At 41.2% G+C, this 18,173-nt stretch overlaps 2 protein-coding genes across 3 annotated transcripts; one reads left to right on the top strand and one right to left on the bottom strand.

The window, feature by feature from the left end:
• Positions 595 to 1,959, bottom strand: LOC8065439 (putative cyclin-dependent kinase F-2). The gene has a single exon (XM_021450319.1). The coding sequence runs from the start codon at positions 1,752 to 1,754 to the stop codon at positions 807 to 809; it is 948 nt and encodes a 315-aa protein (XP_021305994.1). The 5' UTR covers positions 1,755 to 1,959; the 3' UTR covers positions 595 to 806.
• On the top strand, positions 8,463 to 14,718 carry LOC8065438. Of its 2 annotated transcripts, none has more exons than XM_002437946.2 (10): positions 8,463 to 8,757; positions 8,950 to 9,051; positions 9,146 to 9,345; positions 9,687 to 9,868; positions 9,965 to 10,070; positions 10,156 to 10,469; positions 10,726 to 11,052; positions 11,878 to 11,962; positions 12,164 to 13,651; positions 14,138 to 14,718. In XM_002437946.2, the coding sequence occupies exons 2-10, from the start codon at positions 8,951 to 8,953 to the stop codon at positions 14,311 to 14,313; spliced, it is 2,979 nt and encodes a 992-aa protein (XP_002437991.1). In that variant the 5' UTR covers positions 8,463 to 8,757; position 8,950; the 3' UTR covers positions 14,314 to 14,718. The 2 variants fall into 2 exon arrangements, with proteins under 2 accessions (XP_002437991.1, XP_021304938.1); XM_021449263.1 differs by having other exon boundaries at positions 8,464 to 8,757; positions 9,690 to 9,868; positions 14,138 to 14,716.

Here is an 18,173-nt window from a genome sequence, read left to right as displayed (position 1 = left end):
CTGAATCAATGGCATATTTTGCACTTCTAAGGAATCACTCGGAGCTAAAAATGATGCATAGGAAAGCTTTGCTATGCATTTTGTAATGCTTATAAATGCTCTCTCGCAAGTAAGCTGCTGAATACCCCATGTAAAAGGGAACCTGAAAAAAGTTTGATGTCCAGGTTACAACTAATCGAGTTCAGAAACCAAGATGCCATAAAAGGTGCAAAGTTCAACGGTGATGTGTCCTCATTTCCTCCGGCCGTGTACGCAATGCTATGTATAGTTCAAAATATCAGCGAAGGAAAGATTTAATATCATTTTTTTTTGAACTTTTAGAAGAAAACCTAATGTCTGGAATGGAATGAAGCTGAGACCTGCAACAAGGAGAGTTCCTTAACCACCTCCTTCCCATACTTGTCAAGAACTAAAACAAGCAGTGGTGACCCTAATCTAACTTGCGACTGAATCTACTACAGATTATGACATAATTTTACATTAAGGTAACCAATATGTAGAAGTTTATTTAAATATACAAGAGAATTATATTGTAGACCAGAGCTCTGAGACAGCTTCACTTCAAGAGACATTTGTAGATCCCTTCCTGGGAATAGATAACAAGAGACATTTTATAAAACAAAGTCTGACATCAAATATTACAGACATCAAATATTACAGACATCAGTGTAATATTTGTTCAATGCAATTACTCTGACAACAAGAGACATTTATTTATTGCATTGAACAAATATTACACTGATCAATTCCTGCTACAAAGATTGGTCAAACAAATAAATAAATGGCAAGGAAGCAACATCTAATAACTAAACAATGTTATGTATCCAAGGTGACTTGAAGTTCTTGAACCAGGGGTGCTCAAGCGCTTCGGACGCTTTGAGCCTCTTCTCAGGGGAGAAGGCTAGCAGGCCCGTCAGCAGAGAACGCCCATCCTCCGATAGATCTGCCCAGCACTCCGGATCAAGCTTTCTAGCTGCAGAGGGCATGCGATCTCGAAGCTCGGACATCTCGTGAAGCATCTCCGCCTCTGTCTCCGCCTGGAACAGAGTTTCACCACTCAGAAGCTCTGCCATGATGCATCCGAGGCCCCACATATCCACAGCCGAGTCGTAGCACCAATTGCCGTCATGCTGCTCCGGCGAGATGTACTGCAGCGTCCCGACGGGGTGGGCCTCATACGCCTTCCCGGTGGGCTTCTGTCGCGTCGCCGATCCAAAATCACAGACTTTGAGCTCACCGAAAGGGCAGACTAGGATATTCTCTGGCTTCATGTCCCGATGGATGAAACCCTCACCATGAATCTTCTTGGCAGCGCTGACGAGCTGCCGCATCATCTCGCGGACCACATCCTCGGACAAGGGCCTCCACATGGAGTTGCGGAGGCTTGACCCGCCGTGGACCAGCTCCAACACAAGGTGGACGTCCCCGGTCTTGGGGTCGGCGGCGACGTCCTGGATCCCGATGATGGAGGGGTGGCCGCGGCACGCGTGGAGGCTGCCGGCCTCCATGGCGAGCGTGCGGCGGTCGGGGCGGCCGATCCACTTGAGCGCCACCATCTTGCCAGTGCGGCGGTCGCGCCCCCTGCGCACGACGCCTTCGGCGCCCTCGCCGAGCACCTCGAAGAGCTCGAACTCGTCGATGCTCCGGGGACCGCTGTGCCGCGGTCGCTTGTTCGCGTCAGCAGCAGCAGCGCGTGCTTCTTGGTCCGGTGCCAGACGCTTGCGAGCCGCCGGCACCGCCACCGCCGCAGACATGATCTGAACTCGAGATTGGGAGAGGAGGCAGTGGGAATCTGGGATGGAGGAGATGGAATCGAAAGGCGAGTCGAGAGAGAGAGAGAGAGCGAATTGCGATTTGCCAATCGAGATGGAAATAAACGATTGGGATTTGGGAGAAGCCAGTTGAAGGGGAGGGAAGGGGGGATCCGACAGCTGCGATGGCGGTGGCGTCGCTCTAACGCTTCCGACTCCGACTCCGACTCCAATTCAATTTTTGCTTCGAGTAGGATAAGGACCCGCGTTTTCGCGGGCGCGCGAAAATTTTGCGGAACTGCTCGCGTGGGATCGGCAAGGCTTTGCTGACCTCAGCACTGCATTACTGACATCAGCACAGATTTTTTCCGTAAACAAAAATTCTTTCACAAATATTATTTGTTCTTGTCTGTATATAATATGTAATTGCTATGATTGAAAAAAAATACAAAATACATTAGAATGCACCGAAAATATCAAAATCAACAATAACAACAGAGAAATAACTAGCACGGAAAAAATAAATTGTTGTGTAGCTAAGAAAAACATATAATTCATGTGTTAAAATTAACTCATTCCATAAACAAAAAAAACTTTACTTTCGTGAGTGAAAATAACACAAGTAAATTTATGACAACACAAAAAACATACTACCATAAACTAAAAGTAAGAGCATCTCCAAGTGTTTTGCATTTGAGGTTTGCATTTGAGTAATTTGCTAAAAAACTCCAAAAGTGGTATTCAACAGTTTTGCATTTGGAGTTTGCAATTTGTTTAACTTGGCAAATGAGGGAGCAAACTTGGCAAAAATGCCAAGTTGTGGACGGCTTTGCAAACCTGATCGCGCGAGCAAAGTCACGCGCAAGGAAAGCACGCGTGCCTAGACACCTCCTATTTTTATCCTTTGCCAAGTCCAAATGCCAATTCCTTTGAAGATGACCTATTTTTATCCTTTGTATTTTATTATGGGAGTTTACAAACAACAACAAATATCAAGTTAATTTGCCAAAGCCTTTAGAGATGCTCTAACAAATGCCTTTGCAAATTAGATCATAAAAAAATTCAAGATAAATCCTTACCAATTATGGTTTTTTGTTTGGAGTTATATATATAGTCAACGTACATGACAAAATGAACCTGTTGTAACTTGTAAGTTACCTGATTTTTTTTTTTTGAAAAAAGGCAAGAGCGCCGCACCTCAATTAAGAAGAATATAAGTTTATAGGAAGCTGTGACACACCCGCACAAATAGTCGAGTCTCTAGCATTTAGTCCTTGTTTAGTTTGCAAAAAGTGCAAAATTTTTTTAAGATTTCCCGTCACATCGAATCTTACGACGCATGTATGGAGCATTAAATATGAACGAAAATAAAAATTAATTGCACTGTTTGTCTGTAATTTGCGAAACGAATCTTTTGAGCCTAGTTAGTTCATGATTGGATAATATTTGTCAAATACAAACGAAAGTGCTATAGTATCCGAAGACAAAAATTTTTGTGAACTGAACAAGGCCTTAGTGACAACGTGCTAAGTCCATCATGTGTCATTGTTGCCTAGCTTTGGCCCAAAAGTGACAAAACAACTTCAATTTCTCATGACGGACCTTTACTCAAAGCCACCAAGACATCGCATCGTTTCGTAACTATATGGAGAAGTGTTATTATCATAAATGTTTCTCTCTTGGTTTAGCAACTATGGAGAAGTGAGATAAAAAGGACAGTATTAATATGTTTCTTATTACTAGATTAATGCTCGTACATTGTTACGAGTTTTAAAATCCATATACTATATATTTATTTATTGTTATTTCATTTTTTTGTCTATATTCTTTCTTTTTCATTTCATTTCCTTCCAGTCTTTGTTTTTTGATTTCTTTTCTTGTTTTAATTTTACCTTTTATTTTCTATTGTATTTTGGTTTTATTTTGATTGTTCTTCTTTGCTTCTAATTGTTTTTTTTCTTTTCAGATTTTTTATGTTTCTTCATTCTTATTTTATATTTTATTTTCTTTTAATCTTCTTTTTATCCTTATTTAAATTTTTATTTATTTTATTTGCTCTATGCACTTTTTTATCATTTGTTAATCATGTTTATTTTTATATTTTTCTTCTTAGAAATTTTATTTTTTTATTCTCTATATATATGTGATATTTATGTAATATATATTTAGTGTTCTATGTTGTGTTATGTTATGTTTACGTAGTATATATGTGATGTTCTATGATGTTTCTTATGGTGTTCACTTAGTATACATATAATCTATAATAGATGTGATGTTCTATAATATATTTAATGATATCCTATGATATATTTAGTGATGTTAATGTTCTATAAATATATTTACGATATTTAAAAAGCAACCCTTTGACATTATTTAAAATTTTTCTCCATTTTGTGTTTTTATTTTTTTCTTATGCTTTTTACTCTAGATTTTATTATTATTTGTATCTATGTCATGTATTTATGTATTTTTATGTATATTATAATATCAGTTTCATAAACCTAAAACCAAAATACTATTCTTCTAAATCGATAATATTTTTTTTACAAAGACAGAACATTGTCTGTTGTACCTAGAATATTGTCTCTACTTAATAAAAGAAAATATTTTATCTTTATAAGATAAATATTCATTAATAAAATTTTATCTAAATATATCCATGTGTGATCTTGTTTAGAAGGATTTATTATAAGAAATTTAATGGTGAAATCGGAATTTAATTTATATCTCTGATTTAGGAGTTATGATTTTTTTAATTCGCTAAAACATTTTTACATGCAAAGGTGAGTGAGGTCTAGGTTGATGGGATAGCGTGTCATCGCACAGTAAAAAAGACCACAAGAGGGATAGGAGTTGTGGACGGATCCTCTCCATAATTTTTAGTTGTAGAGATAAATATTTATTAATAAAATTTTATCTAAATATATCCATGTGTGATCTTGTTTTGAAGGATTTATTATAAGAAATTTAATGGTGCAATCGGAATTTAATTTACGGTCTAATAGTTATGACTTTTTTAATTTGCTAAAACAATTTTGCATACATGGGTGAGTGAGACCCGAGTTGATGGGACGGGAGTTGTGGCTTCACCATGGTGTGGTAGACGGGTCCTCTTCGTAATTTTTAGTTGTAGAGATTTATGTGACTATATGAAATGATATAACTTGGGCCTTATTTAGTTCATCCCGAAATCCAAAAAGCTTTTAAGATTCCCCGTCACATCGAATCTTGCGGTACATGCATGAAGCATTAAATATAGACGAAAACAAAAACTAATTACACAGTTTGTCTATAAATCGCGAGACGAATCTTTTGATGCTAGTTAATTCATGATTGGACAATATTTGTCAAATAAAAACGAAAATGCTACAGTAGTGAAATCCAAAAAATTTTCGGAACTAAACAAGGCCTTGTTAACCAACACAAAATGTTTCACTTAGATATTTCTTATTTAACTATGTTCTATAAAGCAAAAGGTGTTTTTAATAAGAAATACTGGTACATATTAAATGGAGGTTACTGGCAAGTCTATTTTCTTCCTCCTGCCGACATGCTACTATTCTTCTTCTTCCCCCTGCGGTCCTTCTTCTCCTGGCATCTTCTCCCTCTTCGGCGCCCCTCACCCCCGGCCACCACCCACCGCCTCGCCACGACACACTAGGGTTCGGGCGGAACTCCGTGGTTGCAACCACGACCACAGAGCTCTAGAAGAACCCTAACGCGCCCATGGTGCCACCTTCTTCCTCTCCCACTGTCGCCATGGCGCCCCCGCCTCTGCCCCTACTCTGGCCCAGCCGCCTCCACTGCCACTAGGGTTGAGCCAGTTCGCTTGTCTTATAAGTCGTATTTTTTCTGCCAGCCAACAATATTTGTTCTCATAATAAATTAACGAACAGTACTTTCAGCCATGTATTTTCAGACCAGCGAACAGGCTCACCCTACCGCTGTCTCCACTGCCCGACCTAGCGAGCGAGTGAGATAAAATACGATTGACTATGGGCCTGTTTGGTTCCGTTGCTAAACTTTAGCTAGCTAAAATTGTTTTAGCTACTCTTTGATGACTAATAGAACCAGACTATTTTAGCTCCTTCTAGTCAATGTGTTTGGAACTTTAGCTACTAAAGTGACTAAAGTTAACCAAACAGAGCCTATAAGAGCATCTCCAAGAGACTAGGTAAAATTATATTCTAAACTACAAGATTTAGCTATTGTGTAAAATAAAAAACTCACTCAAAGCATAGAGTTCCACAACAGCTTTTGTATATGATAGCTAGTGAGGACGACATGCGAAAGTTTAGGTATAGTAAACTTGCTATTTTAGCAAACCAGATAGCACACCTGTTGGACTTCAATTTTTGCTTTAAAAATGTAAAAATAACTTAGATAACATGAATAACATATCTGTTGAAGTTGCTCTAACTAAGACAATACCATATTAAGGCCTTGTTTACTTCCACCCAAAAACTCAAAATTTTTCAAGATTCCCCGTCACATCTAATCTTTAGACGCATATATGGAGTATTAAATATAAACGAAAATCTATACCTAAACCTAATATTAAAATTTCAGCCAAAATTTTGGTCTGGTATTGTTTTCGTCTGTCCCCCACTCTCATGTTCCGATGCCGACAGATATTTTTTGGTCTGGCTGCATCTGGCGACGCTCTTCCCGGATCCGGCTCTGTTTGCGTGCAAGGCCAGAGCTCGCGCGAGATCCGTCGATCAGTGCTCGCCGTACACGTCCCCGCAGCCTCCCCTCCCCCATTGCAATGGTGCACCCACATGACGGCCGCACACGTGACGTGAGCCATCTTCGTCGGCTTCCCGGCGGCCGACGCTCGTAGTCCACGGCCCCGCCCTCTCCCCCACCGCGCCAATTCGTCTCGGCCTCCCGACGGACTGCGGCCGGAGCTCGCCGTCCATATGGCTCCGCCCTCTCGCTCGCCATGGTGGCATCGCCGCTTGCCGGACCGTGCAGCGAAGGAAGGTCAGAGCCTGGGCGAACAACGACAGGCCCCTCCCCAGAAAGATCATCTCTTGTCCTCCTCGACGACGATGGGGTTGGACAGGGAGATGTCACGACCAGTTGTCTATGGAGCATGGACACGCAGCGGCGAACGCAGCGGCGAGGTGGTGGTGCTATTGCGGAGTGCGCAGCGTCATCGGCCGCGATCATGAAACAGATAAGTCCCAGTTACGTCCGAAGTGAACTCCACAACAATATAAATGAAACTACATTATTTTCCAATGCGAACACCTCCCCAACACAGATCAAATTGCTTTATTTTCCCTAATAGTAGTAGCATGATGATGTATTATAGTGGGGTCTATATGTATACGCATATAAATCGATCTTGGTTGGAAGCTTTCCACCGAGCGCTCCTGGTCTCGCAGAGTATGTTGCCAGATACATACTAGGAAGAGTCCCCTTTGGCTTCCTGCTGCGGTGCTGCCTGCTGCTATGTTCCTGCTCCTTACACAGTAAAGTCCGGCAGGCGGAAGGTAATACACAACGGCAATTCTTTGCATCACCTAAGCCTTTTGTCATTGTTAAATGTTTTCAAAGATTAAGCATCGACGCTGCAGGAGTTTAGGTTCCACATAAATTTGTCCGACACCAACATCCACCTGAGAAGTTTGCTTGTTCTTTCTCATGAAAAACAAGTTAACTTGACACAAGTTAATTTTGATTTTGATGGCTCCAGTATCCACTTCATGTTGCCTTGAATGAGTTCTTTTGGTCATGTTTTTCTAATTCCCCAAGGAAAATGGTATTCTGAATGGGTGGATGGGTCCTTACGGTTGATGGTTATGTTAAATTTATGGATTTGTATGTGCAAGGGAGGCTCTGCTATGCCAGGCATGCACATTGTTGATTCACCGGTATGCAAAGGATGAAAGAAAGGAGGGGAACATGAAAGATTAAATATTGTTGTTTCATAAGTTGATATTAGGACATCTTCTCATGGTCAGTGATGATCTCAGGTTATACGTATAATGGTTAACCTAGAAAAGTTTTGAGGATTTTTTCCCCTGAGTCGTCATAAAGGTAGGGCAACTTAAATAGGCTTGTTGCTTTTATTCGGATGTCTGCAGGATCCGAGCTGGGCAAAAATCATGAATGTGCATGTGTTGGTTGGCTCGCGTTGTGAACATGAACGTAATATGGAGATGACTGTTGTTTTGTTTGAGTCTATGTCGGTTCATGATGCGTTTTCATGTAAGGCCATTGAACTTTTCTCTCGAATGTTTTTTGAGGGCCACTACCCCAAAAAATAACGATGTGTTTAAAGTTGTACCATTTATGATTTTCTTGCAGAATATGTAACACGTGATTCATTGTATTTATCTTTTGATTTTACTTGTTAGTACTAGATATATGATTTCGATGAAAAACGTCACATTCTCATACCCGTAGCAACGCACGGGCACATTTACTAGTAAAAACTAAATGCACAGTTTGGTCGAAATTGACGAGACGAATCTTTTGAGCCTAGTTAGTTTATGGTTGGACAATAATTATCACAAACAAACAAAAGTGCTACAGTATCACGAAATTTTTCATTTCGGGAACTAAACAAGGCCTAAATTCAAAAAAAAAAATCCCCAAAATTTTTTACTAGAAACAGAAAACGAGACTTAAATTTCATTAAAGAATAGTATATAGACAACACCGCATCGTCGTCATAGGCAAGTATAGTCACAGACAATCTGTTTTTGACGCCTGGGCTAGACACCCGCAACCGCAAAGCCTGCAAGCAACAACCGAGCAGCATCGCCCCCATCCCCTCCCCCATCGGATCGAGGCCTGCCGTCTGCTCCTGCTCATTCGACCTGAACCAAGCAGCCGCGTTCGCCCCCTTGCTTTTTCTCGTCCCTTTCACGGTTTCACCCCGCGTTCGCTCGCGCTCTCTCCCTCCCGTGGCGACGACTGGGCGGCGCCCGCAGCCGCCCTAGCCAGGTGCGGCTCCTCGTCGGGTCCTTCGCCGGCGACGGGCACCCACCAGGTATGTCCACCCCTTCTCTGCCCGTCCCGCTGCGCGAGATCGAGCACCCAAACCCTAAGTCAAGCTATCTGTACCCAGATCTGATCTAATTACAAGTGCACACATGTGCTACGTCTCCTGATTTTCGATTTATTGTTGCAAAACTTATCGGGATGTCCTTTTACTTGGGTCCGCCCTGTGTATCCATGGCAGGATGAAGACGAGGATAGTGTACTCGAGGGATTTCCTGCTGTCGTTTGGCGAGTTAGAGCATTGCAAGAAGCTGCCCACTGGCTTTGATACAGCGCTTCTTAGGTCACTTTGCCTTGTTTTCTGTTGGTTAGGCCTTTTGCCCAGTGTGGCCGGTGGGATTTCTGTTTGATGATATCTGCTGTTGCTTCTCCAACAGTGAGCTGCAGGAGCTGTCTGCGGGTGTGCTTGAGAGAAACAAGGGCTACTACAATACATCCCAGGGACGGCCAGACGGGTCAGGGGGAGGATATACTTACTCTTCTCGTGGTGGGAACACTGGAGGGAGGTGGGACACTCGCTCATCTGGATCAAGCGATCGGGATGGGGAGATACCTGATCGAGAATCTCAGACACAGGGTAAACTTACTCCTCTGTTTGCGTAATGTTTTTGCAGTATAAATTACGTTCTTAAAGTTGGCAGTCTACGATTCATTAGTTTAACTGGTTCTCTGTGACCATTTTTGCCTATGATGTGGTATTCATTGTATTGTGGACTTGACTTTCAGAAGCTTTCTAGTCTACACAAGTACATGAGTGCATTGACTTCACCAATAGTAAACCGAGGGAGTTGGAGAACAATCATCTGCATGGTCATGTTGTTAATAAATCATGCACATTTACTTCCTGCTGTCCATCCTGTTTATGGACAGATTAGGAAAGTGGACTGCTTAGTTTACGTTACTAATGGTGCCATGCAGCAGGGCGTGGTGGAAACCAGTACAGACGCAATTGGCAGAACACGGAGCATGATGGCCTACTGGGAAGTGGTGGTTTCCCTAGGCCGTCAGGATATGCTGGGCAGTTGTCATCAAAGGATCATGGCAATGTGCCTCAGCTAAACAGGACATCGGAACGCTACCAGCCACCACGTCCGTACAAGGTTGGTGTCTGCATGCATGCACCCTTCCTTCCTTTCATCATCTTAGTGATAGTCAGTCTTTAAAATTTTCATAAGTACCTCTGAAATTAATGACAGGCTGCTCCTTTTACACGGAAAGACATTGACGCAATGAATGATGAGACATTTGGGTCTTCTGAATTATCAAATGAGGATAGAGCAGAAGAAGAAAGGAAGCGGAGGGGTCAGATTTTCTTACTGAAACATAAAACATCCTTTTCTTTCCCCACTGCAATCGTCTATGCTGTCTCACACTGCCCTATATGCAGCATCTTTTGAGTTGATGAGAAAAGAGCAACACAAAGCAATGCAAGGAAAGAAGAATGGTCCTGATATCCTGAAGGAGAACCCTAGTGATGATGTCATTTCACAGTTACAGACATCTACTGCAAAGGCAAATGCCAAAACTAAAAATGAGAAGTTAGATGGTTCCATTGTATCCTCGTATCAGGAAGATACCACTAAACCCTCTTCAGTTCTACTAGCTCCTGCAGCCAGGCCGCTTGTCCCGCCGGGTTTTGCAACTGCATTTGCGGACAAGAAGCTTCAGCCACAGTCGTCTAACATCACACATGAGCCGAAGGTGTGTATCTACACGTTGTTTCAATAGCTAATAGAATGCCAGCAATTACACACAAAATCTCCTACCTTGCAGTCGTTGTTACCCTTTTCAGAAATTATTGTGTTCATTGAAGATAGAACCTTCAGTTCTCTCTGATAGAATCATTTCCTTAGCAAAAGAAGGATAGGCCCACCAATGTTGTAGTGTTACTTAATATGTTTCTACTTTGTAGTGTCATAATGCTACTACTGAGGCTAACATGTTGACTGTTGCACAGCTTGGTGGTCAGCTAGAGGGTGACCAATCAGCAACAGAGTTCACATCTGGGAGTAAAGAGAAGGCAATTTCCAATAACGTTGCTATTATGGGTCCAAAGCACACGCTTCCAGCTGGTGGTGTTACCTCTTCAGCTGAATTGCCTCCTAGCATTCTGAAAGGGAGCGAGGATTGGGAAGCTGATGTAATGGATAAGTATTCTATTGGAAAGGAAGGCAAATCTAAAAATATTGATCCAGTTAGGAAGGATGATTCAGTATCAGTCTTAGAACAGTTCTTTGGCAATGTTTTATCGAAAAGCGGCAGTAACCTACCTACTTATGTTGAGGTACAACAAGAAATCCATTTTTGGTCCTGCTTGCTCTTAGTTTCCTAACTGTGCAGAAGCCTCAAATCTATATTTTTGGTTCCGTGTTATAAGCTACTCCTTCCATTCCAAATTATAAGACGTTTTGGCATTTCTAGATACATTCCTTTTATTACGTATCTAACATAGGGAATATCTAAGTGCATAGCAATAGCTATATATCTAGAAAAGCCAAAACGTCTTATAATTTGGAACAGAGGGAGTATATAACATGAACATGGTCCAACCAGATCTATTGACTACTAAAGTGATGTGAACTTGTACCTTCACAATTTTATCTGATTTTGTTGCACAGTTCATTTAACTAAAATGCAGTCAGGCCTGGATTTTTATTTGTTTTATTACTTCTCTAATTCAATGATTCTCGTTTATAAGAAAGGATGAGAGTTGAAAGTTGATCTTAATATAATGAAGTGCAGTTCTCTTGCGTTTCTGAGAAGAAAGAAAGAGTTGAAAGTTGATAATTTTATTTAGAGCATCCATTGTTGTCTTGTGTGTTGATGTGATAGCTTTCTACATTATTGATTTACTAATTCAGATGGCCTTGTATGCACATTATAATCTGTTAGACTTTAATAGCATGTGCTGGGTTACAATTTGGGAATGACTATTTTTGTTGTCTAGTCTTTGCCATGTAGTGGCAGGGTGATCTGAATAGAAGAAAACCCCAATTTTGTTTGACATTGAAATATCTGAAAAGAAGGAATCTCCAATTTAGTTCGGAATTGAATTTGAATTAGAGTTACATGGGTCATACACTTATTATTTCTTTTACATGTTATGCAGAACCAGCCACTGAAAACTGATGATGACATGATTGCTTCTTCTGTGCCAGAATCATCCAAATTTGCTCGCTGGTTTCTTGATGAAGGTAATACTGTTTCATAAATTTTACTATCTGATCTCATTATGCCGAACACCTGGTTATCGACTAGTATTGGTGTCTTGTTTGGTATCCTGCTACAAGAACTTACAAACAAAAATAAAATTTGAGGACATGTCTTTCGTTGCTTCACAGCTTCCATTTGGTTGTCTGTTCTCTTATTGATTTCATACCTTGTCTATCCTGCAGACTTGAAACCTGCAGAAGATTTATCTTCAAAGAGCCTGCTCTCCATGATTGTCAAAAATGAAAATCCAGGTCCAGAAAATATAATCCATGCTCCTTTATCTGATGCTGCTGTCCAGAATTTATCACCAAGAGCACCTATTCATAAACTTGATTCTGCATCAAAGCTCATCTCATTTACATCCCCTACACCTGCTGAGGGAATTCTTGAACAATACAACCATCCTGATATTCCAGAGGCAGTTCCTGTTATGATGACATGTGAGGATCTTGAGCAAACAATGTTAGCACAGGTTAGCAATAGCAGCTCAACTCAGATAAATGCTACAAAGGAGCAACTGACTGTAACGGATGAGCCAGTTGCCATGCAGAAAGTAGCTGTAGATAATCATGCATCACATCATCTTCTTTCATTGTTGCAAAAAGGAACAGATAATAAGGGTGCACCTTCGCTGGGTTTCCAGAGAGGATCAACGGATGAACCTCAGAGTGTTGGCGCAAATTTAATGGCCAATGGTGGAATATCTGGAAGTGATCCGGTTAACAGTGTTGACAACGTTCCTACTTCTGGGAAGAACTTGACATTGGAAGCGTTATTTGGGGCTGCATTTATGAATGAGCTCCACTCGAAAGATGCACCAGTTTCTATTCGAGGATCCACAACTGGTGGTCCTACTGAGTTTGCAGAGACGGGTAAAACTCTATTGTCATCTAGGCATGAAGGGTACTACCCTGTTGAACAGACCCTACACTTCAACAATACTAAAGATGCTGCTGTCCCTAGAGAACCAGGTATTGAACATTCAGCAGTACCTGGTCTAAATCAGGGGAGTGCTAGTTTTGACAAGAAAGGAATGGAAATTCATCTGCCTGAAGAAGATAATTTGTTTACCATGAGTGACTCTCTGCCTGGTCAAAATTCTGATATTTTTGCATCAGTAGGATCCAGCAGGGTTGAAGGGCTATTGCCTGAAAAGGCAGTTGATGACCTCAGTTATAGGTTTCAAAGTCTTGTGCCTGGCGATGCAGAACACATTCAAGTACTTGGTCCTGATGCACTTGGATCTCATCCTCGTGACCAGCGTTATCAGGTTGATTCTCAGAATCTGTATCATCTTCTACAGGGTAGGCCTCCTATGATGGCACCTCGCCCTATGATGGATCACATTGTTAATAGGAAACAGCCAGCTCCATTTGATATGCCACAGTCGATACACCACGATTCTCACCATTCGTTTCCATCTAATGTGAATCCTATGCAACATAATCTTCATGGGCCAGGGGTCCCTCACTTGGACCCGACTGCACATATTATGCTACAACACATGTCCATGCCTGGAAGATTTCCTCCAGAAGGCTTGCCAAGAGGTGTCCCGCCATCTCAGCCTGTGCATCACATGGCTGGTTATAGACCTGAGATGGGCAATGTAAATAATTTCCATATGCACCCTCGCCAGCCCAACTATGGAGAATTTGGATTGATGATGCCAGGTGAGTCTCAATTGTCCTAATTTATATGTTTTATTTACTAGCAGATATTACTTGTCATTATTTGCAAGTTAAGATGTTCCATAGTGCCAGCCTTTCTATCGTTGGCACTTGGCACTTGGCACTGTTAATCTAGCATACTAATTTCTTATATCTGATATCCCTGATCACAGGGCACAAAACTTTACTAGTTCACATTGACTCACAATTCTCCTAATTGAAGTTAGATGGCACAGTTTGGTTTCCATGATACCATTCTGCTTATTTTGGAGATTAAGAATTTCGTTTGGAGTTGGCTGACATCCCCATGATACCACCTGTGTCTTTAACTTACTGTCAATGAGACTAAGATTTTTGTTTGGACTTATCCTTGTTCTGGTTGATACATTCAACTCTTTATCTTGGTATTATCTCTTAATTTCTGCAATTTTAGACATATGCTATTTACTAATCTATTAAGTTTATTTTTTTGCTACCATCACTGCTTAGGCCCATCAGCTCCAGAGGTGAGAGGCAATCATCCAGAGGCATTTGAAAGGTTGATCCAAATGGAGATGTCAGCCAGATCGAAGCAACAGCAGGTGCACCACCCAGCAATGGCTGCAGGCCGCGTACCTAGTGGGATGTATGGGCATGAGCTTGATGCGAAGTTAAGATACAGATGATGGATGCGCGGATGCTTTCGTTCCATGCAGAGGACCCGGAAGTGTGGTTTGTTGTATGCGCGTGGTCAGACAAATGTGTATCGTTTCTGTTAACAAGGTTTAGCATCAGCCATCGCTCGCAGCTGATTGGATTGGAGGTGTCTGTCTCACTTGTAGGATTATAGCATGTATGTACATGTGAATGGGTGATGGAATGGAGTGGGTCTATGATCTGTAGGAGCGGGCAAGTCTACCGGGAAAAGGGGATATGATATTGTGCTGAATGAAAGGCATGGTGTCGCCGTCTTAGCAGCCACCTGTGTAATGATGTTTTCTGTGTACTGTGTCTGACAACTACCCAATTTTCATTTTGTATAAACGCTGTTCTGCGAAAGGGAAAAAAAAACTGAACCAGATTAACAGATTTGCGACAGTGTCCAGTTAGTCCTGCAACTTGAACTTGTGGGAAAGGAAGTGGCCACGCGTCCGACGAAGATGTCCGTAGCAGATTGTGCTCGAGACGTTCTGCTGAACGGAAAGGTTGTCTGCAGGAGGTTTGCTCATCCTAGTCCTAGCGAAATTGGGGGGTTTTGCCGAGAAATCCTCCAAAACAGGCACTGGCCCTAGTGGTGTCGGGGCCGCGCTGTGAGGTATCAATAGTTCAATACCGTGTGGCCTATTGTCATCGGCACGAAAAACATGAGACAGTAGTTCATTCTCGTCGAGACAGTAGTTCATTCTCGCGGTGGTTGTCTTGCGTGGTGCAAAGAATTGTTGATTCTCGCAAAGTGTTTGACACAATTTTTTTATTTCAGTACCGTGGCCTCTTGTCTGCGGCGCGAAAAACGCGAGACAGTAGTTCATTCTCACAGCGGTTGTCTTGCGCGGTGCAAAGAATTGTCGATTCTTGCAAAGTGTTTGATGTGATTTTTTCAATTCTCATGGTACGATCATAGATACAATTTTAATCAGAAGCAAACACACCCCTGCAGCGGCTGTAAAGAAGCTGATATTTGTTTTACTTAATTAGAGAGAGAGAGAGAGAGAGAGAGAGATGTTTTCAGTGACTGAAATGTCAGTGTGTGTACAGATCATTTGAGACTTATGTCGCTGACTTCGTCATTGCACTATATGATGATTAGTCCTACGTAATGAATGTTGGTACGTTCAGTGTGAGTACTTATGTTGAGACTTATATGTATATATACAAACCTTGTAAGCTGATATTTGGTACGTCTTTACACTATATGCTGGTACGTTCGTTTGATTGTCTCTTTATATATCCTATGTAATTAGTTGTTGAGCCCATTTAAATGATAGTTTAGCTCGAATGATGGCTAAACGGTTTACTGTTTTACATTTAGAAAAAAACATATCATTTAATGGGAAACAATATATTTTTATAGGCTTTTATAAAATTATACTCCTAAATGCATCTCTACACATATCATTTCTAAATATCCAAACACATAAAACGACATGTATTTTTTTTGTAGGCTTAATAAACTAGTTGATGTACAACAAACCCACGATCTAGTGTTTGCAAATGTAGATGTGCTTACATGCAGCAAATCGATTGGTCGACCTGAATGTTTGTATATATCTTCAACGACGTTGATCACCACTACGGTCCGGTCCGTACCATCGATTGCTCAGTTTACCACCAGCATATATATATATATATATATATATATACCCGTAACTCGAAAAGAATGGTTGAAAAAACGACTACCTCCTTATATAGGATAGGAGTACGTGGATCATTATGCTCTAACAGCAGCCCCGCCCGATATCCACCATGCAAGGAAATGTCAAGGGCTATACAGTGAATCATCCGGGAAATTTCACCAGCCACGTGCAGCTTCAATGGATTTTGAAGCTGTTTTTTCAGAAGCTGCTGCAGAGTTTAAGAAACATAAAGAGACAAATAAAAATTTAAAAGGTCGCAGGAGGGCTTGTAGCGGGGAAATATTTAGAATGTGTTTGGTTTGAGAAATAAGGTGATCCATCATCTTCTCATTCTTCACTTTTTGTATTTGGTTTATGAAATGAAATGAGTTGATCTATCACCACCTCATTCCTCACAAGCTAATAATTAGTATATTGATAAGGAATGAGTTGATTCCACCAAAGTTCATAGGATGAACTCATGATATGCATCATCTCATGAAGCATGGGGTGATGGTGATTCCACAAACCAAACACACAATTAGTTCTTTGCTCTATGCATAACCGTCGCAAGTTGTTCTTAAACAGCAACTTGTAGGCTCCTATCGAGGGAGCAATAGCATTGAAGATGAAACTGTTTCTTGCTGTTCAAATCAACCAACTCACTAACATGATAATTTCCACGAAGAAGGGAACCCCGGCCCTAGCTGACTCTTGAAGCTGACTAGAATCTCAAACAGAGACGAAGCCAGAAAAAATTTTTAGGGGGGGGCTGAACAAAAGTTCTACATCAACTTAGCTCTACTATTACCCCTCATAAATATGGATCAATGATGAAATTCACAAAATATATATCTAAAAAGTAAAGTTCTCAGCCCACTCTACCTTATAAATTTGTGTCTAAAATTAGAAGGAGAGTACTAGAAATTCCACTGAGCCAGCAGCGGTAGGGGGGGCTGGAGCCCCCCTAGCCCCACTGCTGGCTTCGTCACTGATCTCAAATATAAGGGTTAGCTGGATTAGGCACCCTGAATGTTTAAGAATAATCCCCAGCAAACTTGGAGCAGGAATAACTGTTTCAGAGATTCTTCTCTGCCATCTGAACATAGGTAATCCAAGGGTTACCGCTAACACAAGTATAAGATGAGAGATCCATGCTCCTTCTTAACTATTCTCTTGTGCTTAACCTATCTTTAAACAATAACCAAAAAGAACACTTTTATGACTTCCAGAGCCATTTGAAAGCAGTTGGAACTTCGGTGTGGCCAATTAAATGCTTGTAAGCTCAGGCCAAAGAGTAGATATCAGAATTACAAATATAGGTTCACAAAGACATTACCAAATTATAGATTTTTTTGACTTTTCTAGGTACATAGCTTTTAATAAACACACACATATACAATATATCTAAATACATAATAAAAATTATATACCTAGAAAAGCCAAAACAATCTATAAATTACAATAGATGGAGTACTTTTTTATGGCTAGAGGGAGTAAAACATTGGCGGATTGGCCAGGTCTAATGTATATGCAAATTTGTAAATGTGCATACATGCAGCTAATCGATTGGTCGACCTGAATGTTTGTATATATCTGATTATCTTCAACGACGTATGCGACGTTGATCACTAGACGCAGACGGTCCGGTCCACCATTTGATTGCTGTGTTTACCCGTAACTGTAACAAAAAAAAAGGTTCAAAGGGACGATTGGCTCCCTGTTCCAATTACGTGGATCCCTATGCTCATGCAATTACGTGAACAATGTCTCTTGACCAAAATATCGAGCGACGACACTGTCAGACGAAGGAAATGAAAAGGATCCAAGCAACGTCGCCATGCCTGATATGCCTCTCTTGGCCGAATATTGAGCGACACTGTCGATCAGGCGAAGGAAATGAAAAGGATACAAGAAACGTCGCCATATGAGCCTGATGCCTGCATGGCTATTCGCCAGTTAGAGACTGTGACAGCGCGCAGCCAGGGAAAAAAATTCTATGCGGCCGGCCAGAGAACCATCCGGGAAATTTCACCACCACCGCCGTTGAGGCGTTGACATATTGGCTGATTGCCTCTCAGGCTCACCTACATAAATATATATCCCCTTTGTAAAGAAAGTTGTTTTAGATAAAATTTGAGTTAAACATTAGGAATATAAATTATGAATAACTTTTAAGTTATTGAGTTTTGAAAATATAAAAACTATATAAA

Source organism: Sorghum bicolor, chromosome 10 (assembly GCF_000003195.3).
Source record: "Sorghum bicolor cultivar BTx623 chromosome 10, Sorghum_bicolor_NCBIv3, whole genome shotgun sequence".
Lineage (NCBI taxonomy): Eukaryota > Viridiplantae > Streptophyta > Magnoliopsida > Poales > Poaceae > Sorghum > Sorghum bicolor.
Note: the sequence above shows the minus strand (reverse complement) of the source record. Positions and strands in the feature narration are given on the sequence as shown.